Source organism: Fusarium redolens (assembly GCF_020744475.1).
Source record: "Fusarium redolens strain MPI-CAGE-AT-0023 chromosome Unknown BKA55scaffold_27, whole genome shotgun sequence".
NCBI classification, from domain to species: domain Eukaryota; kingdom Fungi; phylum Ascomycota; class Sordariomycetes; order Hypocreales; family Nectriaceae; genus Fusarium; species Fusarium redolens.
Window position 1 is genome coordinate 270,959 of NW_025763690.1, and position 27,350 is coordinate 298,308.

The following is a 27,350-nucleotide window of genomic DNA, read 5'->3' on the forward strand; positions in this document are numbered from 1 at the left end:
TTGATTTTGAATGTGATAGCTGGAAAGAGAGCATGCAACTGAATTGATGCAGACCGCTCTGGGAAGCCACCCATCGCATCACTTGTAAGCCACCATCGAGTGATGAGCAAATACTATAAATACCAGGAGCCATCGCCTATTCATTGAACGTGATTTTAGAGTGAAAACATTCGTCGACCCAATTTTATCGTGGTCATGATGTTCACCGCAACTTATCGCAATCTTTCATATGTGCTCTTGTTATACCTGAGCTTCACCACCTTCCTATTCCAGACAGTATCATGCCTCGCCGTCCGTTCACCTGAAGATGACTCCAACGATAGCCAGAGAGATAACATCAAACGAGCTGACTCTGGTGATATCTACTTACTCGGTGTTGGAAAGGCTGACGTTACTGGACCTGTCGTCGAGCTCAATCTCATGGGATATGCCGACCTCGGGCAGATAGGAACAGGCTTGCGCCAACGACTCTACTCTCGGGCTTTCATCGTGGGTAGTCCAGATGAACCCAAAGAACGCTTTGTCTACTTGGTCTTAGACACCCAATCTGGTGATACGGCTATTCGCAGAGGTATCCTCGAAGGCATCGCGGCTCTTGGGTCGGAGTACTCAGTCTACACGTCTGATAATGTCGCTGTTACCGGAACACATTCGCACGCAGGACCAGCAGGTTGGAATAACTACCTCATGCCTCAGATCTCTGCTCTGGGATTCAATCAGCAGGCATACCAGGCTATCGTTGATGGTGCTGTTCTTTCAGTGAAGCGGGCGCATGAGAATCTTGCCAAAGGACGCCTGAGCGTAGGCAAGATTCGCATCGAAGACGTCAACATCAATCGAAGTCTCTATGCCTACCAAGCGAATCCAAAGTCTGAGAGAGATAAGTACCAGGATGAGGTCGACAAGGAATTAACTATGCTCAAGTTCACTCGCGAACAAGACAACAAAGTCACCGGAGTCTTAACATGGTTCTCAGTCCACGGTACAAGTCTTTACATGAACAACACTCTTGTCGCTGGTGACAACAAGGGTGTGAGTGCCTATCTTCTTGAGCAGGCTGTTCGCGGTACCAACGGAGCTACTGATGACTTCGTGGCTGGCTTTTCTCAAGCTGCTGTCGCTGACACTACGCCAAATGTCGAAGGAGCCTGGTGTGAAGATGGTTCAGGAAAGCAGTGCGACTTCAAGGACGCAACATGCGGTGGCAAGATAGAGACTTGCCACGGAAGAGGTCCTTTCTGGGGCTTGAATGATGGAGGTACCAAGTCGTGCTGGGAAATCGGTCGTCGAGTCTTCAAGCAGGCTGATAAATTGTACAGCCAGATGCAAGGCGGAGATGGTGTCGCGGTTACGGGGAGGAGTGTTCTTGGATATCACTCATTCCAGGACTTTTCCAACTTCACCTTTCAGCTACCCAACGGTTCGTCAGCAAAGACATGTGCAGCGGCATTTGGATACTCATTCGCCGCTGGAACTACAGATGGGCCTGGTTACTTCGACTTTAAGCAGGGTGATTCTGGAACTCCGGATGCCAGTCCCTTTTGGGCTCTTGTGTCAAAGTTCTTACGCAACCCTACAAAGGAGCAAGTGGCATGCCAGTCACCCAAGCCAATTCTCATCGACGCTGGTGAAATCACACTGCCTTATGCTTGGGCTCCCAATATTGTTGATGTTCAGATGCTACGTGTCGGTAATTTCTTCATCATTGTTTCAGCACCTGAGCTTACGACCATGTCATCGCGACGTTGGCGCAAGAGCATAAGTGATGAGATCAAAGACAGGGGTGGTGTTGGGAGTGATCCTATTGTTGTGGCTGGTGGGCCAGGCAATACTTACGCGCACTACTGCACTACACCTGAAGAGTATGATATCCAGCGCTACGAAGGTGGCTCAACTGTCCATGGACGCCATAGCCTCGATGCTTACATCAACTTGACTTCGACTTATCTCGGGTATCTCCTCCAGGAAAAGGGCGCCACGAAGCCGCCTGCTGGTCCAGCTGCGCCTGATAATCGAAAGAATTCCATCTCTCTCACCACAGGCGTTGTTTACGATAACCCCAAGGTCGGCACCAAGTTTGGCGACGTTATCAAAGACGTGAGCAAGTCAAAGTTTGCTATCGGCGATACCATCAACGCTACATTTGTGGGAGCCAATCCACGCAACAATCTCCACCTCGAGTCTACATATGCAGCAGTGGAGAAAAAGGTCGATTCGAAGTGGGTTCAGGTTCGAACTGATGAGGATTGGGATCTTGTCTTTGAATGGAAGAGGCTTGATGGTCTGCTTGGGTCTAGTGAGGTGGCTATCACTTGGGAGACGGGATGGCAGGATGCTAAGGATATTGGTGCTGGGACATACAGATTGAGTTATTATGGAGATAGCAAGGCTCCTATTACGGGTAAGATTAATGCGTTTACGGGTAGGAGTAGTGAGTTCACTATTGCTTAGGTCTCTTGGCCAGTACATAATTAGGTCAGATCAAGTTGATGATGCTTTGCCTTTCACCAATAAGGTTTATACGCGAAGGGGAAAATGTTGATTGGCCAGGCCAGTATGTCTATGAATTATAGTTTGAGCACACAGACGGATGCTTTGCCAGATGTAGAAAGCTCCTCGCCATCACAAATGGTATAACACATGTCGTTCTGACGTCGGTGGAAGTGGCGAGAAAACAGTATGAGGCATGCGAATTGCTGAACGAGATATTCCGTTTACTCGGTCGAGTACTTGTCACAGACATGGTAGATCGATGATCGCTCGGGAGCCGAGATGAGGGGCAAGATTTCATGATGGGCCATATCAGACCACTAACCCATGTTGTGCTACGTACGTATCTGCATGTTGGTTGCTGCCATCCAAGAGAACCAGTCAAATCAGCCGTTAAATACTTGGCTTAACACGCATTATGCATCTAACTTACGCAACCATCTGTCATTTCAACCTGCTGATTCCTTCATCCTTTACTTGTCCCGCATTGAGCGATTTTTAGATCGTTCAACATCAATATGTCGACTGTAGACGCAGATCCCGTTCTTTATCTAGATGAGCAGGTCAGAGCATACCTTGAATTATCATAAGTCAAATACTGAATGAGACTAGATCAACGATGATGCTGACTCGTCGATTGAAGCTGTGCGCTTCTCGATTATCCACCTCCAAAGACTCGACTGACAGGTGACAGGATGCCGCCTCATCAACAGCGAGCATCTCGAGTTCCATCTTGAACTATCGGTAAGAGAATGGGAGAACGTACCATCGCTATAAAGACGGAAATGAGCAAAGCTACCATTCTCTACTGCTGTTGTCTAACAATTTACCTAGAATATCATCTTCCAAATGACCAGGTCGAAAATGAACGTCTAGGTATGGCATTGCGACTCTCCCTGTGCATGACTAACGTCGTCAGATCTTCAGCATAACCTCTTCCTCCTGACGTTTGGGGATAAACTGGGTCTTTCTCCGCCCAATGAACCCGGCACAATGGTTGGACGCGTACTCGATGTGGGAACAGGAACAGGAATTTGGGCTATTGACTACGCAGATGAGCATCCGGGAGCTGAGGTAGGTCAGTTATAAATATTACTAAAGCGTCTACTAACTATACAGGTCATTGGGGTTGACCTCTCGCCAATTCAACCAACCTTGTGAGTAACCCCAACAGTCATATTTCGTCCACTGACATTTCCAGTGTCCCGCCAAACCTCCGTTTCATTATTGATGATATCGACGAAGATTGGGAATATGGTCAGCCATTTGACTACATACACAGCAGAATGATGGTCTTTAGTATACAGAATTGGGAGAACTATATCCGCAAGATCTTCAAGCATGTATTAAACTTCCACTCTAATTCATAATACTAACCCATCTAGTAATCTCAAGCCTGGTGGCTATGTCGAGATCCAAGAAACTGGTGGTATAATTCTCTCCGACGATAGGACTCTTACCCCGGACCACGCCCTTTCCCAATGGTGCGTCCTCCTCGGGGAAGCTTTTACTAAGCTCGGGAGTACCTCCATCGAATTCGACAGCATCAAAGCGATTATGCAAGAAGTTGGCTTTACTGATGTAGTCGACACAAGGTTCAAGTGGCCTACCAATCCATGGCCTAGAGACAAGAAGTATAAAGAGTTGGGAACGTGGAATAACTACAATGCTTCTAATGCTTTGGAGTCATTGACCATGGCGTCGTTCTCGAGGGCCCATGGATGGTCGCGCGATGAAGTTATCATGTTTCTTGTTGATGTGAGAAAGGATCTGAATAATCCTTGTATTCATGCTTATAATCCCATGTGAGTGTTTGTGAAGAGATTCATTATGAGACTGACGGTTAGTAGATGCTCCATTTACGGACGGAGGCCCGAGGCTTGACAGAGGCAGAGGCACCAATATGGCGACGTGCTAAACACGCCTCAGATTTTCATAATAGAGGAGGGAAGTCTCCGAGCGCAATGGAGAAGTGGTACGAAAGTTTGCATGGATAAGAACCTTTATCTTCCAACAAAGATTAGCGAAGCGGGTGCCAAAACGGGTTTTAAGTGTCTTTGGCTTCACACTCCTAAGAATCACCCCATATTCTAGGCTCGATTCAGGTTCTAAAGCTCGTGAAAAGAGGAAGAGATGCAAGGGAAACTTGATCAGTAATCCAAATGACCAGAGTAGGCCACGTTTACTTGTCCGGGAAAGCCTTACCAATCCTCCCGAACGTGACAATGACTATCTACGGCACAGAACTAGCCTATAGATTACGGGTAGAGCGGATGATTTTAGGCCTCGGCACTGCCATAAGTCTCCACATGACCGCAATGTATAAATGATCATGGGTTCAACTATGCGTTGACAACTTGGAGCCCGGGCCGCTAAGAACATAAGCCACTAAAGTCGCTCCAACTTACAATTGCTTCGAGTTATGCCATATTTTTGCCGCCCTAATCTAATCCACACACATACTTCTCAACGCGCACAATGCCTCGAATTGTCAGTCACGTCTCCGGCGCACAGTGGGAGAAGGATGGCCCACAGTCACCGACCCAGAAGTTCTTCAAGCAATATGTCAACGCCGTTGATTCCAGGGGCTACGACAGCGGCTCTGGGCTCAAGTTCTATTCCAAGGATGTTGTTTTCCATAACCAGAACAATGCCGTCTACCATGGAGGAGATGAAATGTGGGCATGGATGAAGAAGCTTTTCGAAGTGTTTGAACGGATCCAACACGACTGGATCCATTTTGTGGAGATTGAGCGTGATGATGGGACTAGTCAGATATACACTCAGAATATTCGAAACCTATGGCTACGCGGAAACAAAGGAAGCAAGCCGACTGTTAGCATCCCCGTCACAATGATTGCCATTATCGGTAATAGTGGAAGCGACGAGACTCCAGAGGGGCTGCATTTCAAGGAGGTCTGGCTCTACTGGGACACGGCCCTTCTTTTGCCTCATCTCCCTACGGATGCTGTAGTTTTCAAGGCAGAGAATGTCTTGAAGGGGAATAAGGACTTGTTTCAGGAGTAGGGATTCTCTTATTGTCCTGAATTATGTGCCGAATTTAGCCTAGACATCGGTGTTGGTGACCAAGCTCATCCATTGTGACCAAAAGGCCGAAGGTAGATGTGAAATTTAATCCATGACACAGGCTAAGGTCCATATTCTCCTTGTATTTCGTTCGTTCTGGTTCCTCACTTAGTCCCATGCCCATGACCAACAATATCTCTAGTAAACATCAGTTCCGTCCCGCAATATCTTCTGTAAAGTGTATAATGTCGTTTACAAGACGGTCAGCATAAGCAAGGACTAGCACTAAGTAATATAGGTTAGCTCTGCATAACCAGGCGTCGAAAATTGTGAACTCACCATGTCCTCCTTCGTCATATATAATCAGCTTCGCTCCAGGAACCGACTTCTGAACAAGCTCCGCACTCACTTCAGCGGGCACTCCACCGTCGCCTCCGCCGTGAATAAGAAGAAACGGTCTGTGAAAGATTTGCCCAAACCTTTTGATACCCTCAGACAGGTCCTCGCGAGTATAGATTTGTAGGCAGCGTTCAACAGCGATCGGATCGGCGTCGAAGAAGATGTTCTCGAAAAACGCAATCTGTTTCTCGGTAACCGAACCGGATGTTCCAACTCCAAAAGGCCCCCTGAAGCCGTTGGCGATGAAATTAGGCCTATCCTGTCTCAGAGACATGAGAGTTGCATCCCATTCGCTCCGTGGCAAAGCCCTTGGATTTTGGGGGGAGGCTGTAGGGTACGGCAGGCACGTGCTTATCCATATCATGCCCTAACACATTGTTGAGTTGTTGGCTTCATCAAGGTGGCCTGCAATATAACTTACCTGGCAGTTTTCCTGTATATACGAGCTATTAAGATACGCCAGAAGCGCTTCGCCCGTGCTCATGCTGGCGGCAACAAAGACAAAAGGCCCTGGCTGGATTCTCTCCAATAGACCCGACAAGTCTTGCCCAAGCTCCTTGTAGCTAATGGGAGCCTTGGGCTGTTGTCCAGCCCAGTCGCTCTTACCAAAACCTCGCCTGTCAGGGGCAATAACACGGTATCCGTGGGTCTCGCAAAGTTGCAGCAGGATCGAATCGTACATGCGGGATGAGAGAGGCCATTGGTGAAGAAGAACCAGAGTCAGGCTCTTGGTTGGTTGAGGCAATTGTGTTGTGAGCGCCGGGGTTCTGCCTTCTGGCGCATAATAGCGATAAAACAGTTCGGCACCATCAACCGAGCTAGAATATCGAGGCATGCTAGGTACGACGTGTCGAAGAAATATTTGTAAACAGATGGGATATGTAATGGAGATTCGTTGCACTCTGCAAACTATCAAGAAATGGATACATTAAGCACAGCATTGATTTATAGTACATTAAAACTGATGTTACGTTAGAGGTGGGAGGTTCAAGCGGTCTTGTTACAAATCTGATTGTTATTCACCGTTACTTGTTCACTTAATTCCCTTCCATGAGGGGCAAACCCAAAGTTGTGGGGCCCTCCCACTTGTCTTTATTAATTCCTCCGTGAAGGGCTCTCGGAACTCGGAGCTGATTACTATACTATATATGGTGATAAAAGTAATTACTAAGCTTTGTGCTGGCAGACATTTGAACAGTTTGAACTTTCGCTTATATATCTCTCTCGTCAAGCAGGTGCTAATTCAGTCTCCTTAGCACCTCGCCAATTATCCCGATTCAAAATGGTTTTACAGTACAGCGTATTTTTCAGTAAACGCGATTCGGCCACTCGCTCTGGGCCCGCCCTTCACGATCACCTCAAGTGGGTGCCCACTTCGTCCACCCTGATATATGGCGACAAGGATGCTGTTTTAGTTGACGCCCAGTTAACTTCCCGAGCGTCAAACGAGCTCCTGGACTGGGTTGTCAAAAGTGGCAAAAACATTACTCATATATATGTTACACATGCCCACGGTGACCATTTCTTTGGCAGCGTGCCCATTCTGGAGCGGTTTCCCAGAGCCATCTTGGTCGCAACGCCTGAAGTCGTGGCCAGGATGAAGCTAGAGACTGCACCAGCGCGTCTTGCCGGGCTTTGGGAAAAGCTATTTCCGGGCCAGATTCCGCCGGCCTTGAGGGTTGCCGAGCCTCTTGAGCAAGACTACCTTGAGCTAGAAGGTGAAAGGTTGGTGGTTGTCAGGACGGGTCACACGGACACCGATGATACGACAACTCTCTGGGTTCCCTCTATCAAACTTGCCGTGACTGGCGATGCTGTGTACGCAAACACTCACCCGTATCTGGGAGAGTCCGGAACGGCTGCCAAGCGAAAGGAGTGGATTGAGGCTCTGGATACCATCGCTGCACTCAAGCCCAAACACGTTATAGGCGGGCATAGTGACCCAAGTCGCCCCTTCGGACCTGAAGCAATTGGGGATACTAAGACATATTTGGAGATCTTTGAGAAACTAAGTGCTGAGACAAAGACAGCCGAAGAGCTTTATGCCCGCATGATGGAAGTTTATCCTGACCGTCTCAATCCGGGGTCTCTATGGGCAGGCGCTATCTTAGTCCATAAGTCATAGGATACAATAAAGCCAGTACGTAGTTGTAACCTAGAGTAATGTGATCGTTGTGGTTCCCAAGGGGCCATCTAGTCCATACTTTGGCAAATAACATAGGGCGTGATACTGAGCAAGTGTAAACTGTCACGTCTCTTAGTAGGCAAGTAATGCAACGACGTCCATGGGTAACTTGGCAATAGCAACGAGATAAGTTCTGAAAGGGCCTGGCTGTTAGACAGCCCACCCAGGTGTTTTCATGAGGACCGTAATCATCCATAATCTCCAAGAGAAGGTATCCACGCTTCAGAATAATGGTCTGGAAAACACTCCTTCCGCTTCTTACGCAACAATAATTTCTAGATTAACTATCCCATTATCTATGAGCGCTATTATTAGCGCCGGCACAAACGATATACGCCAAGCCGCTCTTTACTAGTAGGTAGTCAAGTGGCACGAACGAAGGAGAGCTCCACCGCAACTACAAACTCAAAACAGCAATCGCCTAGCAAACTCATAGTTACGGACAGTGGCTGAGGTTTTAGTTGATAGATATCCTTATGACTTCTCAGTTGTATTCCCAGTATTTACCATAGGCGCAATAAGAGGAGTAACCCCATAGGATAGCTAGGTCTACATTGCCTACATGAAGCAAGTTTAGGTCTGCTTAGCAGCATTGTAGACGGTGCCTATTGGCACCTACGAATCTGGCGATAAAAAGTTCCCAGCATTGGAGGTCGAACCGATCTTTATCAAAAGAATCCGACGCTGTAACATGATACAAGGCCAGCTTCCTATTGTGGCTTCTCAGCTCCCCTCTCTCGGTTTCAAGCGTTGGACGTGTTATATCAGACAGCTGCCAAGCCATGCTAACAATCTTTCCGTTTTATGATACCAGCACTCAGCACTGAAAGCCAAGGGTACGAAAGGAACATTGAAGACAATATGGACCTAAGGGTAACGTCTGTTGAACTTGATTCGAACTATATACTTGAAGATATTTATCTTGCGTTCCTGCCACTACCTTCCTCTTACTTACATTGGCTCTCAGTCAGAGAACCATCCGCCAACTGGAACCACTTCTTTCCAGCCTCTGCAAAGACAGCCATCTTCTTCTCATTAGGCTTATACAGAGGCCAAGTAACCTTTCCAGCTTGAGGGTTCTTCTTTGGGTTGTGAGCGAAAGAGAGCCAGAGACCTTTTCAGTTGTTAGTGTACATCCAAGTAAATAGAGAAGTGATACTCACTCTGCATACCCTCGGCGACCTCCCATTCGTACTCAGTTGAGTTGCCGCGGTACTCGTAATGCGTTCCGAAGAGCAGAGGAAGCTCGGCTGTTTTATGTTAGTACAAGAGCTACAATTGAAATGATGGACTTACCGCTATGAGTCGCTCCGATCCAAGGCAGAGGGGAAATGTTGGAAAAGTTTCCGGTGTAGTAATATCTATAAGTTGGGTATCCGAATTTGGCACGGGCCCTTCAAACACGCGTTAGTGACGGTTTGGACATTGTCACTGTGAATACTTACTTGACCTCTGCAGCAACAGGGCAGACAATAGCCTGCAGTCCAATGGCAGTCTGAGCTGGCGTTACGCCGGTGGGATCGTATGTGCCGAAACCAGCACCCTCATTGGCATTATTACCAAAGATCCAGGGCTATAAAGGATACGAGTCAGAACTTCAAATTTAGTAGCGAGGTATCAATTTTACTTACCACTCTGGTGACCAACCCTCTGGCAAGTCGATCAGTCGTGTTGGAAAAGGCAGTGATGTTGTCACCAACAGGAGTGAACGAAATAGTCGGTGTCTCAGAGTAAACCTTCTGCAGTTTGGATGCATCAACCTTTTGCATACAGCTCAATTGCTTCTTGCCCTCCAAGCCCTTGCAGCCAACCTTATCAGCAAGAGTATCGAAGCTGGAGTGGTTACCATAAACCTTGGCCAGCATAGCCGGAGCGCCTGAGTCGGAGATCAAACCCTTGACGATGAGATCCTTGGGGTAAGCATATCCGTACATGCCAACTGAGCCAGCACCAGCGGACTGGCCCCAAAGAGTCATCTTGTTGGGATCACCGCCAAAGGCTGCGATGTTGTCGCGTATCCATTCAACAACCATACGCTGGTCAAGCAGACCGACGTTTTGTTGAGCAGCTTCAGCGTTGGGAAAACCAAATAGATTGACGCGGTAGTTCATGGTAACGACGATGTGAGACTGAGTCTTCTGGATCCACTTATCGGGGATCTTGTAAAGCGAGTCTGCACCACCACCTGTAAAACCACCACCAGGGATGTAGATAAATACGGGCAACTTCTTTGAGGTCGGCTTCAGTGGAGCGTAGACGTTGAGATACAAGCAATCTTCAGAGTCGCCACCATTGATCAGAAATTGGCTCATGTACTCAGTGTAAACAGTCGGGTTCTTGCTGATAATTTGCTTGCATGATGGCGCGTACTTGTTGGCTGATACGTGCTCTGAGCTGTGTTTTCGCTTAGGAGGTTGGAAACGAAGGGACTTGAGCGGAGGTTCGGCATATGCAACTCCAAGGAATTGTCGAACATCTGGTGCGGTCTTGTTGATGAAGCCTGAGAGGTGACCGCTTGTTGTCTTGATGTTTAGCGGGGCATCGGATTGGTAGTGCAGTCCACGAGCATCAGTGACGGTGCACGCAGCTAGAGCAACTGCCACGAATGATGTGAAAGGCCTCATATTGCCGAGAGTTGATACTGCAATGTCTTTCTTGGCTCTATCATTGAATCGTCGTTATATATAGTGATAGGTATATATGCATCTGCATCTATAGTTAAATGGCACTATGTGCCGAGATCCCGTTTCATCATGGATTGGATAAATCTTTATCAATCATGCTTGGTTCATCTGGGGTAGTGGAGCTACGAGCGCGGTCATACGCGGAGAAATCTGGGGAGAGGCAAGATTGCGGGGAAGGATCGGCAAATAATATGCCTCAATCGCTTTCCTGCCAGGAACCGTTTATCCACAAGGTTGCACTAACAAGACCAATATCCATTCTTAAAAATAAGATGACTTTGGTTCTGTGAGAGTGGATATCTTTCCCCTCATTATGAACATGGGTTACCTCGGCTTCGGCCTAATCGACAACGATTGAACTGCTCGATTCAGACTTGGGAGTATTTCTACAGCCAAGGTAGGATAAATTCTTAGCATCGTCATAAACTCGTCCCCAGCTCATCGTACCCCGACCAGTCAACGACATTGTGCTCACCATGCCACTTAGATTGGGATTCAAAAGCTTAAGCCATTTGTGGAATGGATGATACCAGTGAAGCTATGTCAGTCCCAATCTTGCCTAAACCAAAATTCGAAAGCAAAGTCGCTTTGTAAACCATTCTGTACATGAGATACGCGAATCATGTGTACATGTACAACCTAGTATTGTAAGAGCTATTCCACGTTACTTATAAGTCGCCATTAGACATGACTGCTGAAGGAGACATGCGAATGCCCTTTACATTACTCTTGGCAAGCATGCTCCTTGAGTAGCTCCTGGTAATTTGCAACTTGGCGCTGATCACTGCCGTGAAATGTTTCTTACTATGAGGCGCAGAGCCACAAGATCAAGAGACAGATATCACATGGTAAGTTAGTATGGTAAGCTATTCAGCAAGCATCATTAAACGTGATATTCTTTAGATATAAAGAGATAAGTAATGCCATAGCTACTAAAATAGCATCTAGTTCATATATCTCTAGTAAGTTAAAATCTTTCAGGCTCTGAATTTAGAGATATATTCACGTCAGTATTGGTACTGCTGAGAACAGAAGTCATCCTTAACAAGCGCGTTGGAAACTTTCTTTCATTTACAAACTGACCGGCGGAGGTAGTGTACTTGGGCCAGATATCTATCAATCAATCTGCATAATAACATCTCAACTTCCATAAACATCAAGCCTCTCACATCAAGGGATTCTTATACAGCTCAACTATTGACATATCGAATTAATGCCTGGGAGGTGACTGTTGTACTGGGAACGGCCCACTCCCGCCCATTTCCGAGATCACCATATTATTAATGCATTGCATATTCCCCTGAACGTTTGCTGCAGACTTGTTAGCTTTGATCAATTCAGACTAAATTCGGGTTTCGCTAACATACCTCGACACTGTGACTCGCAGCATTGATCTGCGAATCCGCTACAGGAAGCTTTTGAAGCAATTCAGTTAGCCTTCAATAAACAAGATAGTAACTTCAAAAGAGTGACATACAGCCTATAGAGAGGTACGGGGGTGCGGCCCTGGCGTTGTTGCGAGGATCACGGCAGTCATAGCATCTTCCTCCTGTGATGTGTTAGCATAGATTTCATATGGAGTGGCCAATGTTTGTACCTTTGCAATGGTTGGAGTTGCATTCCCAGTCATTCGAACACAAAGCTAAGTATCAGTGAGCAAGATAAAGGCAAGAATTGACTACATGGTTAGCTTACAGTTCACTGGAGCACCCCAGCATACCCTATCTTCAAGTCGTTAGTCCTTGTTCTGAGTCTCTCTTAGGTAAGTTTTAGTTTCAATATTCACCATGGCAGTTGGGGTTTTCGTCGCAGTTTGCACCAGGCATGTTGGCGCAAAAGCTAGATATGCACTGCGAAGGAGCGGTACATTTCGCTGCGTGAGGGGTAGAGTCAGAACAATAGCATCTTTTATCGCAATGAGTATCACGAACCAAAACGGGGCAGACCACCAGCCGACACTGTAAAGGCTGTACTGGCAAGGGCGAGAAGAATGGCCACAGGCTTCATGATTTCGATGAGATTCAGGGCTGTGTTTGCATGCAAACTGATCAATCAAGGGATGAGAGGATATTGAGAATAATGGTACGGAAGGACTGTTACTATGTATTTATAATAACAATAATAGAAGCAGCACGTGTTCTAAACACGGCAGTTGCATTCATTCACCTTAATTTCCTTTTGCTTTAACTTTTCGCATTGATCCCAAATCTATTAGCTTTAAATCTTAATAATGCACTTTCCTTCTGTCAGAGGGCAAGTCACTTAACCTTCGCTCAGCCGGACAGTACAACAACCTCGGACAAGGGCATCAGGGATAATATAGCTGCATCCCTAAAGGAATATTAAATTACCCCGATTATGATTTTAAATCCAGCCTCAAAGATCTTTTAGCAAGTAGATCTTATGTTACACAATAGCAGGATAAGGTTTGGCTTTCCTTGTTAAGGTTCAGAAGAACGGGCGCAAAAGGCAATTTGCTATTCAGCTTATATCTTAACATAAAGGCAATTAAACACTAAAAATATAAATCTCGTATAAAGACAAAGAGTATAATTACTATACTTAAATACTAACAGTATGATATAGAAGCCAGGAGTTAGGCTTGTTTAGAAACTGTGATATTAGCTAATGTTCATCTCGGCATATAATTAAGTTTTGTGTAAACTTGAGTTCTGCTAATAAACTCAGCTTGTATCTTTCCCAATTAACTTAGCTGGGCTTAATGTTAATCTTGGAGGTTGGGACCGAAGATAAGAGCTTGAAATAAGGAGTAGGCTACAAGCTGAGGCTGCAAATAAGCTGAGATAATTTAACCGAGCTAAAGCTGGACTTATATTATGACAATTCTAACCCTAAACTTAGTGTGATAAAGCTGGAATACTTAATATGGATATTCCCAAACTGGTAAGCCAGTATGTAACAATAGCCCTATCTCTACCTCAGCTGTCAACGTCCTCCAAGCAGACAATTTGCCCTAAACTTTAAATAAGATATATCCACTTCATGACAAATGGCTAGCCCTTGCCTATAAATAAACAACAGTTTGTCCGCAGATAAATGCCCATCTGAGGATATTGACACTATGGGCATAGCAGAATATGCTGTAAGAAGCGCTGTAGACAAAGGGGCGGTTGCAAAAACCAGTCTTGGTGTATTCGGCCTTTTGCTTATTCCTTCTTAATATATTACGAATTTTGTCGACAAGCGTATTGGTATAGAATGTGAAAGCATCAACGGCGAAATCCTCTCGTCAAAGCTATGATGCTTGAAGGCGAATTGTGGATTCCGATAACGTATCGGCTACACTGGAGAAGTCTCAGCTTGACTTGATTGCAATTTCATTCCATTGAGGCAAATACGGATCCTTTTGAGTCTCGAATATCACGCAAGAATAATACGGCAACTCAAAATCTGTTATCCCCGGCTCGATATCATTGGTCGCGGACTTTCTGGGCCCGGTCTGACAAGGGTACAGTGGGTCATTTTCTCGGCGCCGACGCTGACGCAACCTCCGATTTAGGGTCAATATCTTCCGAATACATGCATGAGCTTAGTCGGATGCAAGAAATACTCGGTAGATGAGACTCAGGCTCTTTTAACCCTGTCTAGCTAGCTCCGAGCCAGTGACCATCATATCATTACAATGCTTCGATTCATATATCTGATCCCAACTCGTTTTCCATGTTAGTGTTTCCGTGTTCATCATCCTTTCTTCAGAGTCAAATCCAAAGCAAGCCAGCGCCTATCACACAACCTTTGTTTCTGACTCTTTCTTTCTCACCATGACTCTCTCCAATGGCTCCAACGGCGCAAACGGCACTAGCAACGGCCATGGAGCTCATCCTAGCGCTAATGGCTTTCACAACGCTACTAACGGGAGTGCTGACAATGGCACTGCCAATGGTGGCGTTCAACGCGATGCTAGCCTCCCTCAAGTAGACGGTGATGTCTCGTCTGCTATCGCTGTCATCGGTGTCTCTGGTAGATTTCCCGGTGATGGAACTTCGCCTCGTCATCTTTGGGATCTTCTCAAGGAGGGGAGGAATGCGCTGAGTGATGTTCCTGAGAGCCGTTTCAACATTGATGGGTTTTATCATCCTGATGGTGGAAGGGCGGGGACGTTGAATACCAAGCAGGGGTATTTTTTGAAGAGCGATGTTGATAAGTTTGATGCGGGCTTTTTCTCTATTACGCCTGAAGAGGCGAGGGGTATGGATCCTACGCAGAGGATTCTGCTCGAGTTGGCCTACGAGGGTCTCGAGAATGGTATGTCATTTTTCTTTGGTTTGTGAAGTTGATGCTTACAGTTTGTAGCTGGTCTCAAGATCGACGAGGTCGCCAATCAACACATGTCTTGCTACATCGGAGCATGCCAGCATGATTACTGGGATCTTCAAGCCTACGACATGGACAGCGCACCCAAGTACACTGCTACCGGTACCGGACCAGCACTTCTCTCAAATCGTATCTCGTGGTTCTTCAACCTCAAGGGACCTAGTGTCACAATTGACACTGCTTGCTCTTCCACATTGACTGCCCTGCACCTCGCTGCTCAGAGCATCCGAAACGGAGAAAGCGACTCTGTAAGTCTTCTCCTAACCATCATTGACAGTCAGTTCTAACTTGACAGGCTCTCGTCGGAGGTCTCGGTCTTCATCTCCTCCCCAACTTCGGCGTCTTCATGTCATCCATGTCCTTCCTCAGCGCCGACAACAAATGCCACTCCTTCGACGCCTCAGCCAACGGCTACGCCCGTGCCGAAGGCGGCGGCTTCGTCGTCCTCAAGCGTCTTGACAAAGCACTTGCAGACGGCGACACTATCCGTGCAGTCCTCCGAAGCACGGGTAGCAACCAAGACGGTCGAACCCTCGGCATCACCCAACCTTCTGCTTCTCGCCAGGAGGAGCTCATTCGTGCGACATACGCTTCAGCTGGTCTGAGCTTTGACAAGACCAATTTCTTTGAGGCGCATGGAACTGGCACCAAGGTCGGTGATCCTATTGAGTGTTCGGTCATTGGCTCTGTTTTCGGTAAGACGAGGGAGAAGCCTGTTTATGTTGGCTCTGTGAAGAGTAACATTGGACATCTTGAGGGTGCGAGTGGTCTTGCTGGTCTTGTCAAGACGATCTACAGTCTTGAGAGTGGTGTGATTTCACCTACTTATGGGCTTGAGAACGTCAATCCTAAGATCAAGCTTGATCAGTGGAAGATCAACATTCCTACTGAGGAGACCAAGTGGCCTGCTGGGCTGAGACGGGCTAGTATCAACAGTTTTGGTTATGGCGGTGCAAACGCTCATGCTGTTTTGGATGATGCGTACCATTTCCTCAAGACTCACAACCTCAAGGGTCATCATAACACCAAGGTCGAGGGTGTTCTCACCACTGGCTTGATTGAGAACGGATCTCAAGATGCTACTGACAGGACTGACAAGAAGTCCCGCCTCTTCATTCTTTCTTCCCACGAAGAGTCTGGCATCACTCGCCTCAGCCAGACTCTCCAGGCTTACCTCGCCGAGCCTGCAACCCGCGAACTTCCCGAGGACCAATTCCTCCACCGTCTCGCCTATACTCTCTCTGAAAAGCGATCTTCTCTTCCCTGGAAGACCTACGCCGCCGCTTCAACCATCGAAGAACTTCAACAAGCCCTCGACGGTGCACCAACCAAGGCCGCTCGAGTTCCCCGATCACAGGCCCTCACCTTCATCTTCACCGGCCAAGGAGCTCAATGGTTCGCCATGGGCAGAGAACTCCAGAAGTACCCTGTCTTCCAGCAATCTCTCCACGCATGCAGCCAGTACCTCAAGGACTTCGGCAGCACCTGGGACCTTGTTGAAGAGCTCAACCGCGATGCGAAGGAGTCTATCATTGATCTTCCTTACGTCAGTCAGCCTTCTTGTACCGCTCTTCAGCTCAGTATCATTGATCTTCTTGCAAGCTGGGGAATTCACCCTCAGGTCACTATTGGTCACTCTAGTGGTGAGATTGCTGCTGCTTACGCCAAGGGTGCTTTTGACAAGGAGGCTGCTATGAGAATTGCGTACTTCCGTGGTCTTTTGACTGGTAATATTACCAAGACTGGTTCAATGGCTGCTGTTGGTCTTGGTCCTGAGCGCGTTAGCGAATATCTCAGTCGCGTCACAGCCGGCAAGATCGTCATCGCTTGCATCAACAGTCCCGCTAGTGTCACTCTCTCCGGTGATGTCGAAGGCATCGACGAGGTTCTCACCTTCTTGCAAGCCGACGACATCTTCGCTCGCAAGCTCCGCGTCACCACAGCTTATCACTCCCACCACATGCAGCAGATCTCAGAGGAGTACCTCAACTCTCTCTCCGGCAAGTGGGAGCTCAAGCCCGGCAACCCCAAAGTCCGCATGTTCTCGTCCGTCTCAGCCAAGCCCATTGACGGCACTGAACTCGGCGCTGCGTACTGGGTTGCTAACCTTGTCAGCCCTGTCAACTTCTCTGGTGCTGTCACTGCTGCTGCTAACGCTGGTGCGTTGGGTAAGCGCAAGGCTTCGGGTAAGAAGGGTAGTGCCGATGCCATGGTTGAGATTGGACCTCATGCTGCTCTTCAGGGACCTCTGAAGCAGATCCTTGATAGCATTGGAGATAAGGGTGCTTCGCCAAAGTACTTCTCTGCCATCAAGCGAAAGCAGGATGCTATTCAGACTACTCTCGAAGTCGTTGGAGAACTTCTTGTTCTCGGCCACCCTGTCAATGTTCCTTTGGCCAACGCTTACACCGAAAGTACATCCGCACTCGTCGATCTCCCTCCCTACGCTTGGAACACCACCAACAGCTACTGGCACGAATCCGCCGCCGTGACCGCCTACAAGCAGCGCAAGCATCCTCGTCTCGAACTCCTCGGCGTCAGAGATCCTCGCTCCACCAAGGCCGAGCCCGCATGGCACAACTACCTCCGCATCTCCGAGCAGCCATGGATCGAGCACCATCAGTTCCAGAACACCAACATTTACCCCATGGCTGGTATGATCGTCATGGCCATCGAGGGTCTGCGACAGGTTGAGACGCGAACTGATGTTGAGGGTTATACTATTCGTGATGTCAACATTGGCAGTGCGCTTGTTGTTCCCCTTGATCAGACTGTTGAAACCCGACTTCAGTTAACGCCTTGGAGATCTGGACCTAATGTTTCTTGGTCGCATTGGACGGAGTTTACGGTTTCGAGTCGCAATGAGAGTGGTTCATGGACGACGAACTGTACTGGTCTTGTCAGCACGTCTTACAAGCATGAGACCAACAGTACTTTCTTGGATGAGGAGGCTGCAGCCAATGCTCTTCTGAACCAAGAGTACAAGAGCATCTCGCAGTCTGATCTTCCCAGCGTCGACCCAACTGTCTTCTACACCAAGCTCGACGAGTCAGGCTTCAGTCTCGGTCCAGCCTTCCGCGGTGTCAAGGAACTCAACCTCTTCGATCACAAAGCTCACTTCTCCATGGAAGTCATCGACACGAAGGAGTTCTACCCAAAGAAGTGGGAGCCCGCTCATCTCATTCATCCCGCCGTTCTCGACGTCTTTGTCCATCTCTTGATCTCCAGCACTGGTGACGCCGCAGAGATCAAAGCACGAGTCCCCGTCTCAACTGCCTCGCTTTACATCTCTGCGGACTTTGACTCAACTAGTGGAACTAAGTACCATGGCTTCAGCACTTCCAAGAAGCATGGTGCTACCAACATGTTGAGCGATGTCATTGCTTTTGCTGAGGGTGGTACGAAGCCTTTGATTGCGCTGAAGGGATGCAAGACTGTGCCTCTGAGGGGTGCCTCTGATTCGTCTTCGGGTGATGGACAGTCTCTTGGTCATGTTCCAGTTGTTCCTAAGAAGGTTCCTGACGTTGAGATCTCCGATGCTGCGACACTTGAGCAGTTGCTCAAGGGTACTGACTTGGCCTCGAAGCTGGGTAGTTACCTGTCCCTTCTGGGTCAAAAGCGACCTGGACTGAGCGTCCTTGAGTACAGCTCGTCTACCTCAAGCACTCTTCTCAAAGCTCTCACCGCACAGGCTGAAGAGCTTCAAGGTAACATTGCTTCTGTGGCTCTCACCACTACCTTGGATGGTCCTGCCGACGTGGAGACTTCTGTCCCTGAGGCCTGGAAGAACAAGGTCCAGCAAGAGAAACTTGACCTTGCTCAGGATCCCAGCTCTCAAGGCTTTGAGGATGCAACACTCGACATTGTCTTCCTTGATGTTGAAGAGCAGCAGGGTGATATCTCGCTCATCTTGAAGAACGCCAAGAAGATCCTCAAGCCTTCTGGCATCTTGCTGATCGCCAACCACGCCGCTTCCATCTCGGCTGACCTTCTCAGCTCTACTGGTTTCACCTCCACTACCGTTTCAGACCTCATCATCGCACGACACAAGCCCGAGACAGAGCCCTCAGTCCGCCGAGTCCTTATCGTCACTCCAGCCAAGCCATCCTCTGGACTCACCCAACTTATCCAGCAAGCCGAGGGCGACTTGACCTCTCAAGGCTACGAGGTCTCCAAGGCTGACTTTGCCAACATCCCTGAGCAGACCACTCCATTCTTGACCCTGTCCACCCTCGACATCGATGCTCCTTTCCTCGAGAGCTTTGATCACGAGTCATTTATCAAGCTTCGATCCCTATTCCTTGCATCTCGTGGAACTCTCTGGTTGACTCTTGACACTGCTTCTCGAGGTCTCGTCAACGGTCTTGGGCGAACTATTCGTGCCGAGCACCCTGACATCTCGTTCACTACCCTTGGTCTTGATGCGTCTACTTCCCTTGATGCCGGCTTGAACACCAAGACCATCTCAACCATCCTCGAGAACATTTCCCGCAAGACCTTTGGTGAGACCTCAGACTCCGAGTACGTCATCCGCAACAGCCAAGTCCTCGTCGAGCGTCTCATCCCCAACCCCGACCTCAAGGCTCTTCTCGACTCCTCCAAGACAGGAAACAACCTCTCAGCCGTGAAGGTGCCTCTAAGACAAGTCACCAAGCCTCTTCAGCTCTCCATCCGCGATCCCGGTCTTCTCGACACTCTTGAGTACCTCTCCGTTCCTGACCTCTCTGAACCATTGGGTGATAACCAGATTGAGATCGAGGTTGGATCTGTGGGGTTGAACTTCCGCGATGTCATGGTTGCCATGGGTCAGATGGAGGATAACACCCTCGGTATTGAGTGTGCAGGTGTCGTCGCCAAGGTTGGCGCTGGTGTTGAGAAGTTCAAGGTTGGTGATCGTGTCTTTGGTATGCACGCAGGCTGCTTCCAGACTCGTGTTCGCGTTGATCCTCGTACTTTCCAGAGAACACCTGATCATCTCGGTGATGAGGAGGCAGCTTCTTTGATGTGTACTTCCGCTACAGTCGTCCACTCTCTCATCGACGTCGCACGTCTTCAGCGCGGTGAGTCAGTCTTAATTCACTCCGCTGCAGGTGGTGTTGGTCAGACAGCCATTCGTCTCGCCAAGTACCTCGGCGCAGAGATCTTTGCTACTGTCTCTTCTGAGAAGAAGAAGCGTCTTTTGATCGAAGAGTACGGTATCAAGGAGACTCATATCTTCAACAGCCGTGACTACTCTTTCGCTGATGGCATTCTCCGTCTCACGAACCAACGAGGTGTCGACGTTGTCATAAACTCTCTTGCTGGTGAAGCACTTCGCCGAACATGGCTTTGCGTCGCACCCTTCGGTCGCTTTATTGAGCTTGGAAAGCGTGACATCTACGATAACAGTGGCTTGGACATGCGTCCTTTCCTTGATAACATTACCTTTTCTGGATTGGATATCTTGACGCAGGTCATTAGCTATCCTGATCGTTTCGAGGCTATTGGAAACCAGGTTGTCGAGCTTCTGTCCAAGAATGCCATCTCGCCATTGAACAACCTTGCGCGATACTCTTTCGGTGAGGTCTCCAAGGCTTTCAGACTGATGCAGAGTGGTGGTCATGTTGGTAAGATTGTTCTGTACCCTCGCCCTGATGACATTGTTCCGGTAAGTCCCATCCTACTTCTTCGATCTTGAACGCGCGCTGATTATTCTCAGGTCGTTCCCGATGGTCTTGAGAGCTTCCGCCTGCCTTCTGACGCGACTTATGTCCTCATCGGTGGTCTCGGCGGTATTGGTCGATCCGTGACGCGTCTTCTCGTTGAGCACGGGGCGCGTCATCTTGTCTTCCTCTCTCGATCAGCTGCGTCGCGTCCTGAAGCTCAGGCTCTTCTCGACGAGCTTCATGCCCAAGGTGTTCAAGCCAAGGCTATTGCAGTTGATGTCGCAGAGAAGTCTCAGCTCGAGCCTGTCATCAACGACGTGAAGCAGAGTTTCCCAGCCATCAAGGGATTGATTCACTGTGCCATGGATCTGAGAGTAAGTCCTCCTCGACACTATTCGTATTCACTTACTAACGCGCTTTAGGACGCCGTCTACAGCAACATGACTGCTGACGATTGGAACGCGTCTCTCCGTCCCAAGCTTCTCGCTACGCGTAACCTTCATGACCTCCTCCCTACTGACCTGGACTTCTTCATCTGCCTGTCTTCAATTGCCGGTATCATCGGATCGCGTGGTCAAGCCAATTACAACGCGGGTAACACGTACCAAGACGCGCTTGCTCATCACCGCGCCGCGTCAGGACTTGCAGCCACCAGCATCAACCTCAGTCTCGTCGTCGGCATTGGTGTTTCTACAGAGCGAAGCGAGGTATTCCAGCTTCTGAAGGATGGCGGTCTACTTGGTATGGATGAGAATGATGTTCTCAATGTCATCAAGGCAGCTATCTCGGGCCGTACGCCTACACAGGTCGCTCTCGGTGCGTCTACCGGCGGTCAACTTGATAAGCTAGCTGCCAACGACCCCTACTGGTTTGCCGACTCGCGATTTGCTGTTCTCAACCAGCTTGATCGTCAAGGCTCCGGTGCTGTCGCTGGCGGCCAGGACTGGAAGAAGCTCCTCGCCGCAGCTGCTTCGCCCGATGAGGTCTACGAGATTGTGCTGCAACAGCTTTTGGAGGGTGTTTCTAAGATTATCAAGGCTGATGTGGAGGATATGGATTCGAGAAAGTCACTGCCTGCTCTTGGTATTGACAGTCTCGTCGCGATTGAGATTAGAACTTGGCTACTGAAGGAGTTCCAGGCTGACCTCTCTGTCTTTGACATTGTCAGCAATGATCCTTTGACTGGATTTGCAAAGAAGGTTGTGGCCAAGTCTGCATTGATTGCTTGAAGAGTCTCATTGGCAATGAAAAGTTGGGGTACAGAATGTGTTAAATTGCTCTATGGTTTATTTCTTTTGGTACATTCCCTTGTTTTCTTTTTGTTTAGAGATAGAACGCGTCTTTAATCACAAATCTTTACACTATCAACCATCACTTCTGTGTCTAAAGTCGCTCCTGTAACTAAAAACTATTTACAAGACGTCATTGCAACAAAAACACGTTTTTCCTCTTGTTTACGTGTTATACATGTTATGTTATGTTATGTATATTTTTCGTCCGGGGGGCCGTAGGCCCCGAAAGTCTCCTAATGGAGCACAGGACGTGCTGTTTACGTGTTATACAAATAATCATCTTTAGTTAGAATAGGGTAGGACAGCCGCGTCTGAGGGTTTATGACATCATTTTTCATGATGTTTTGAGGACTCGTCCTCACTTAAACCGAGCCGAGCCGAAACCTATCTTATCACCGATTTTTCAAGTCTGTCCCCAAAATAACTAAACTAGCCTTCAGGTTCCAAAGGAAGTGGATTGATGACCGAGACAAAACCACCGAAAGGCTCCGGCCGGAGTCAACAAGTCCCGGCCCCGGAAGTACATATCGGGGCTGGGGACCTTCATCCTAAGCGACAAAAAGATTTAGATAAGTTAGTATGAGCTTAGAGGGCTCTTTGATGAATTTATTTTGGCATTCTCTCAAGGTCCGAAGTTTTCTTGCTCCCCGGTCCGAATCTCCAGGAGGCATGATGATAATTCGGCCAGCCTTGGGTCATCATGGCAGAAACAGTGCACAATTCTATATCACCAACGTATTTAATCACTGACAACTTAACCAATGTTTTCTCATATTACACTTGAAATCACAAGCCATTGCCAGAATAACATCTTCTTCTACATCTCGACGTCTTCATCAATTGCCCATCATGGCCACCGAGCTCAAAGAATACCTCGTCCACATCCCTGATCTTCCCGACGTCCTAGCCAAGCGACAAGTCCTCCTCAAACCTCACAACCAAGACGCTGCTCCCCTGGTCAAAGCCGGTCGCGTACCCTTCTTCGGCAGCACCCTTGCTCATCACAGCGCCGAGGGCCAACAAGTCGCCGAAAATGGAACAGTCATGATCATCAAGGCTGAGAGTGAGGAGGAGATCAAGGAGATTATTCGGAAGGATATTTTTACTATTGAGGGAGTTTGGGATTTCGGAAAGTTGTCTATTTGGCCTTTCAAGAGTAAATAATTTGGTAATGAGAAACGCGCCCTTGTACCTGCAGTGAATAGCGGGAGTGCGGCCCGAGAATGAATGACATTGGATCTTTTCTCTTTCGCTTGCATCAGTGGCAACCTCCTTGAAGTGATGATCTGATCTGTGCAGTCCAGGGAAGCTAGGATCGGATCCGACTGAAAAGTTCCGATCGGCCTCGCGATGGTGACCATGCTCAAAGTGATCGGAGGCTCCACTCCGACTGACCGATCTCTGTCTCCGGCCCAACTCTTAATGATATGAGATTAGTATTGGCGCCCAATTAGATTGCAATAACCTCCCGAAGTCTTGGAACGTGCGGTAAGATTAATTGAGATATTGAGTGGCAAAGAATGCAGTTCAACATGAACACCCAAGGTTCAATGCACTGATCACAGATTTATCCGTATCTCGGCGCTGACATCGGGGACTTCTCGCGATAAGATAAGCCGCCGAGGTTGTGACATACTGAGTGCTACCTGAAGTGAACGTGACGAGAGATACGAACATTCATTGCTATTATTCTTGGACTTGCTAGCAGCATAATCAATCATCTAAATTATACTTGCACTTGAAACAAATTTCTTTGCAAACTCAATCAGCCTTACAAGACTCAGTTATTGCAACTCTTGTAACCCTCGCTAGCATGCGTAATCATCGAGATAATTCCTGGGTGGTGCAAAAGTTTGGAGGGACCAGTATTGGTAAATTCCCAGACAAGGTCAGTCTCACCTCTCTTTGAACGCTTTGCCTCAGGAACTATTACTGACATCGATATGGCAGGTTGCTGAGATTGTGAAGAGGTACAGATGAGGGCGCTATGATTTTGATAGAGTCAGCTAATGCTGTTACAGTGCCAGACTGGGGGGCGATAGACCAGCTGTGATATGTTCCGCACGAAGCTCAGGCAAAAAGGTATTCGGAACAACAAGTAGGTGAGTTAAACAGCCAGGTAACTAAACCTCTCATCAGCTCAAACTACTAATCGCGATGATCTAGACTACTACAAGTCTATCGGACATTGAGAGGCATTGTAGCCATAACTCAAGATCCTGATATGCAAGAATTGCTATTCGACCGACTTCGCAGCATTATTAGAGATATCCGCGACGACCAAGTCGCCACTGTCCAAATATTCGTCCTGAGACAAGATATCCGCGAAGAGACAATTCGACAGATCACAGCGGACTGCCAAGAACTACTTGACTACACATCCGCAGCCAAACGCTTCAATCTCGACATCAATGGCAAAGCAAAAGACAAAATGGTCAGCTTCGGTGAGAAATTGAGCTGTCGACTCATGGTCGCTATGTTACGAGACAGAGATATCCCAGCGGAATATGTGGATCTCTCAGACATTGTGCCCAGCAATAATTTGGGTCAGTTGAAGCCAGAATTCTTCCACGAAGCTGCTGCTGTCTTTGGAAAGCGAGTTGAAGCTTGCAATGGAAGGGTTCCCGTCATCACTGGTTTCTTCGGCGCGGTTCCGGGGAGTTTGATCGATAGTGGTATCGGAAGAGGATACTCTGACTTGTGCGCTGTTTTGGTGGCGATCGGTCTGCACGCAGAAAGAGTACAGATCTGGAAAGAAGTCGATGGCATCTTTACAGCTGATCCCAGAGAAGTCCCTGACGCGAGATGTTTGCCTTCGATTACTCCATCAGAAGCAGCTGAACTTACGTTCTATGGATCGGAGGTCATTCATCACCTTGCACTCTCTCTGGCAATTCAAGCGAAGCCTCCAGTTAGCATCTTTGTCAAAAATGTGCAGAAGCCATGGGGTCAAGGAACTGTTGTTGTTCCCAGTGATGGAGACGAGACGTCTTCGTGGCCGATTGACTACCTGGATCCCTCTGATTCGGATAGTACTTCGTCTACAGCACTGCCGAAGATGCCGACTGCTGTTACTATCAAGAGAGACATCACCGTCTTCAACATTCTGAGCAACAAACAGTCCATGTCTCACGGCTTCTTCGTCAAAGTCTTTACAATCCTTGCAGACCACGACATTTCCGTGGATCTCATTTCGACATCTGAGGTTCATGTGTCTATGGCAATCAACAGTTCCAACATGGATCCAGCTCAAGTCAAGAATGTTCAGTGCAGACTCGCTGAGGAAGGAGAGGTGAACGTGTTGCCGGATATGGCTATTCTGAGTCTCGTGGGTGCTGAGTTGAAGAACATGACCGGCATTGCCGGGAGGATGTTCGCTATTTTGGGGGAGCAGCATGTGAACATTGAGATGATCTCGCAAGGTAAGTAAACATGATTGAGATCTTTGACTCATATGCTAATCTGGTTCGGTGACAGGCGCGAGTGAGATTAACATATCCTGTGTGATTCCGGATAAGGACGCCACCCGGGCCCTGAATATGCTGCATGACGAATTATTTACGAAGAACATCCTCTAGACTATAGCTGTAAGCACCTAAGCACGCATTTGTTAGTTCATAGAGCGAAAATATATTCTTATCTTGTTGAATCGAGATCACCATTATGAAGCATTAATCTAAGTATAGTACTACTAGAGTGTCCAATAACGACTTGTGTTTAGCGTGAGTATCAGTCAAGTTCAACAGGGCAGAACAACTACTACATGTTAAAAGGATTCGCGCTTGCATTAAAGAGGGGGTTAGCTAAGGGAGGCAAGAAAACCTCAGACCTCTATTCTAAGTGATAAAAATAAGAGCCCAAAATCTTACTAAGTCTACACTAAATTTATCTAAATTCTTTTGTTACTTAAGATATAGGTCAAAGGCTTTCTTGCTCCCTAAGGGCTGGTAATATTATAAGCAGTAGTCTCAACATTTGAGATTCTTTTGCCACCAACAGTATCGCGTGTCACGTCTATAACTGATTGTAACTAGGTGTACTAATTGCAAACCTTTCTAAGATTAGACTAAACTTATACTACCATTAGAGCTACGTCATATCCAGGAAAAACTATTAGTGTATACCACTGAACTTGGAACAGCTCCCAGGCTCAAGGAGAATAATATAACGCAAGTATCCGAGTCTTAGGACTCCTATCTTGGAATGCTTAATCTAAAAGTTGGACGAGAAATACTGGCAAGATATAGGTGAAGCATGTAAAGACACAATCTCAATCTATTGTCTGAAGTCTAAGTCAAAGAAACAATCTATCATATCCCATAACAATTCTGAAACTTTTCATTTGCAATCAGCCATCCAGCAGCATCAACATAAGAAAAACAACCATAGCCCTTCAGTGAAGTGAAACAACCGTCTCAATGATCAACTCTGCAAAATGGACCAACTCCTCGTTATACCTGGGGAAGTTGTGTCCTCCCCGATGTGTCATCTTCCTCGCCATCTCAGGATCAAACAACTCGTACACAGACTCATCAACGAAGGAATAATGGTCCTTCAAGCCGCGAACATGGACAGAAGGTACTGGGATCTTCTCGGGGATATCACTCGGCCTCCATCGAAGGAGAAGATCAACAGGGAAGTCAAGCTCATCCTTGACAGCGTTGATCATGTCATACTCAATCGAAGTGTGAAGATCCTTCTTCCAGTCCAGCTTCTTTCCGTGAGTGACGTCGATTCGTCCGGGGAGGTATGTTGGCTCAAGGGTGTTCTTCTCTGTGAGATCCCAGCTGATCACGCCATTGTCAAAAGAGTGGGGGAGAAAGGCTGATGTAAAGATGGCCATCTTGAACGGGTATGGTGTATCGGGGTGCTCAGCTTGGTGCATGAGAAGAAGAAGGGCAGCCATCGAACCGCCTTGGGAGAAGCCCCAAACGCCATCGAAGGGACCCTCGGACTCAACGTAGGCGGCTAGACGCTCATATGCCTCTTCGACGTCTTCGGGATAGGGGAAGTTGTACCAGCTGTAGTTGGGCTTGGGGACTTGCTTGAGGTTTGCTGGTTTTGTTAGATCATCGGATACAATGGAGATGACTATGGTGGCACTTACGGAGCATCAATTCTGTGGGTTCCATGCCAGCCTCGAGAAATTCGTACTCCCAGTCACTTGGCAGATGAGCAGTGATGGGCTCCATCTGTTGTTGGAGAACCTCTACGCTGAAGGCGTAGCCGTGAAGACAAAGAAACCTCATCTTGATCGTATCTAATTGAAGTTTTGGAAATAGAATTGGATTAA

General features: G+C 47.8%; 10 protein-coding genes across 10 annotated transcripts; 6 read left to right on the top strand and 4 right to left on the bottom strand.

The window, feature by feature from the left end:
- The first annotated feature begins 19 nt into the window (after window positions 1-19).
- On the top strand, window positions 20-2,686 carry BKA55DRAFT_584732 (Neutral/alkaline nonlysosomal ceramidase). Its single transcript, XM_046194377.1, has one exon. The coding sequence runs from the start codon at window positions 196-198 to the stop codon at window positions 2,449-2,451; it is 2,256 nt and encodes a 751-aa protein (XP_046042236.1). The 5' UTR covers window positions 20-195; the 3' UTR covers window positions 2,452-2,686.
- A 322-nt stretch (window positions 2,687-3,008) lies between these two features.
- On the top strand, window positions 3,009-4,299 carry BKA55DRAFT_697385 (S-adenosyl-L-methionine-dependent methyltransferase; the record flags this gene model as incomplete). The annotated part of the gene is made up of 8 exons (XM_046200375.1): window positions 3,009-3,053; window positions 3,103-3,135; window positions 3,185-3,215; window positions 3,325-3,366; window positions 3,410-3,564; window positions 3,610-3,647; window positions 3,692-3,833; window positions 3,886-4,299. The coding sequence occupies 8 exons, from the start codon at window positions 3,009-3,011 to the stop codon at window positions 4,297-4,299; spliced, it is 900 nt and encodes a 299-aa protein (XP_046042237.1).
- Window positions 4,300-4,870: 571 nt separating this feature from the next.
- Window positions 4,871-5,629, top strand: BKA55DRAFT_584735 (uncharacterized protein). Its single transcript, XM_046194378.1, has one exon. The coding sequence runs from the start codon at window positions 4,969-4,971 to the stop codon at window positions 5,515-5,517; it is 549 nt and encodes a 182-aa protein (XP_046042238.1). The 5' UTR covers window positions 4,871-4,968; the 3' UTR covers window positions 5,518-5,629.
- Window positions 5,630-5,725: 96 nt separating this feature from the next.
- On the bottom strand, window positions 5,726-6,751 carry BKA55DRAFT_717392 (Alpha/Beta hydrolase protein; the record flags this gene model as incomplete). The annotated part of the gene is made up of 3 exons (XM_046200921.1): window positions 5,726-5,802; window positions 5,857-6,243; window positions 6,334-6,751. 3 exons carry the CDS (start codon window positions 6,749-6,751, stop codon window positions 5,726-5,728), a joined length of 882 nt encoding a protein of 293 aa, XP_046042239.1.
- Window positions 6,752-7,198: 447 nt separating this feature from the next.
- Window positions 7,199-8,041, top strand: BKA55DRAFT_599465 (beta-lactamase-like protein; the record flags this gene model as incomplete). The annotated part of the gene is made up of 1 exon (XM_046196395.1): window positions 7,199-8,041. The coding sequence occupies one exon, from the start codon at window positions 7,199-7,201 to the stop codon at window positions 8,039-8,041; it is 843 nt and encodes a 280-aa protein (XP_046042240.1).
- A 938-nt stretch (window positions 8,042-8,979) lies between these two features.
- Window positions 8,980-10,891, bottom strand: BKA55DRAFT_668181 (Alpha/Beta hydrolase protein). The gene is made up of 5 exons (XM_046197881.1): window positions 9,733-10,891; window positions 9,547-9,674; window positions 9,398-9,495; window positions 9,265-9,351; window positions 8,980-9,215 (listed from the first exon to the last, which is right to left on the bottom strand). The coding sequence occupies exons 1-5, from the start codon at window positions 10,723-10,725 to the stop codon at window positions 9,049-9,051; spliced, it is 1,473 nt and encodes a 490-aa protein (XP_046042241.1). The 5' UTR covers window positions 10,726-10,891; the 3' UTR covers window positions 8,980-9,048.
- Window positions 10,892-12,054: 1,163 nt separating this feature from the next.
- Window positions 12,055-12,849, bottom strand: BKA55DRAFT_743860 (uncharacterized protein; the record flags this gene model as incomplete). Its single annotated transcript, XM_046201565.1, has 7 exons — window positions 12,717-12,849; window positions 12,572-12,658; window positions 12,481-12,510; window positions 12,383-12,427; window positions 12,263-12,334; window positions 12,153-12,190; window positions 12,055-12,096 (listed from the first exon to the last, which is right to left on the bottom strand). The coding sequence occupies exons 1-7, from the start codon at window positions 12,790-12,792 to the stop codon at window positions 12,055-12,057; spliced, it is 390 nt and encodes a 129-aa protein (XP_046042242.1). The 5' UTR covers window positions 12,793-12,849.
- Window positions 12,850-14,567: 1,718 nt separating this feature from the next.
- BKA55DRAFT_655957 (uncharacterized protein) lies at window positions 14,568-22,022 on the top strand (the record flags this gene model as incomplete). The annotated part of the gene is made up of 5 exons (XM_046197438.1): window positions 14,568-15,051; window positions 15,100-15,368; window positions 15,416-20,767; window positions 20,819-21,139; window positions 21,188-22,022. 5 exons carry the CDS (start codon window positions 14,568-14,570, stop codon window positions 21,992-21,994), a joined length of 7,233 nt encoding a protein of 2,410 aa, XP_046042243.1. The 3' UTR covers window positions 21,995-22,022.
- Window positions 22,023-22,525: 503 nt separating this feature from the next.
- BKA55DRAFT_743862 (Aspartate/glutamate/uridylate kinase) lies at window positions 22,526-25,635 on the top strand (the record flags this gene model as incomplete). The annotated part of the gene is made up of 6 exons (XM_046201566.1): window positions 22,526-23,213; window positions 23,842-23,945; window positions 24,008-24,027; window positions 24,079-24,159; window positions 24,224-25,479; window positions 25,535-25,635. The coding sequence occupies exons 1-6, from the start codon at window positions 22,907-22,909 to the stop codon at window positions 25,633-25,635; spliced, it is 1,869 nt and encodes a 622-aa protein (XP_046042244.1). The 5' UTR covers window positions 22,526-22,906.
- Window positions 25,636-26,450: 815 nt separating this feature from the next.
- On the bottom strand, window positions 26,451-27,306 carry BKA55DRAFT_599469 (serine hydrolase FSH; the record flags this gene model as incomplete). Its single annotated transcript, XM_046196396.1, has 2 exons — window positions 26,451-27,159; window positions 27,212-27,306. 2 exons carry the CDS (start codon window positions 27,304-27,306, stop codon window positions 26,451-26,453), a joined length of 804 nt encoding a protein of 267 aa, XP_046042245.1.
- Between the last annotated feature and the right edge of the window lie 44 nt (window positions 27,307-27,350).

Coding starts and splice junctions, on each gene's coding strand:
- BKA55DRAFT_584732 (XM_046194377.1), top strand. CDS start 196: ATGATGTTCACCGCAACTTATCGCAATCTTTCATATGTGCTCTTGTTA.
- BKA55DRAFT_668181 (XM_046197881.1), bottom strand. CDS start 10,725: ATGAGGCCTTTCACATCATTCGTGGCAGTTGCTCTAGCTGCGTGCACC. Junction 9,496..9,546: donor CCTGTTGCTGCAGAGGTCAA/GTAAGTATTCAC, acceptor GCGTGTTTGAAG/GGCCCGTGCCAAATTCGGAT. Junction 9,216..9,264: donor GGTCGCCGAGGGTATGCAGA/GTGAGTATCACT, acceptor ACAACTGAAAAG/GTCTCTGGCTCTCTTTCGCT.
- BKA55DRAFT_584735 (XM_046194378.1), top strand. CDS start 4,969: ATGCCTCGAATTGTCAGTCACGTCTCCGGCGCACAGTGGGAGAAGGAT.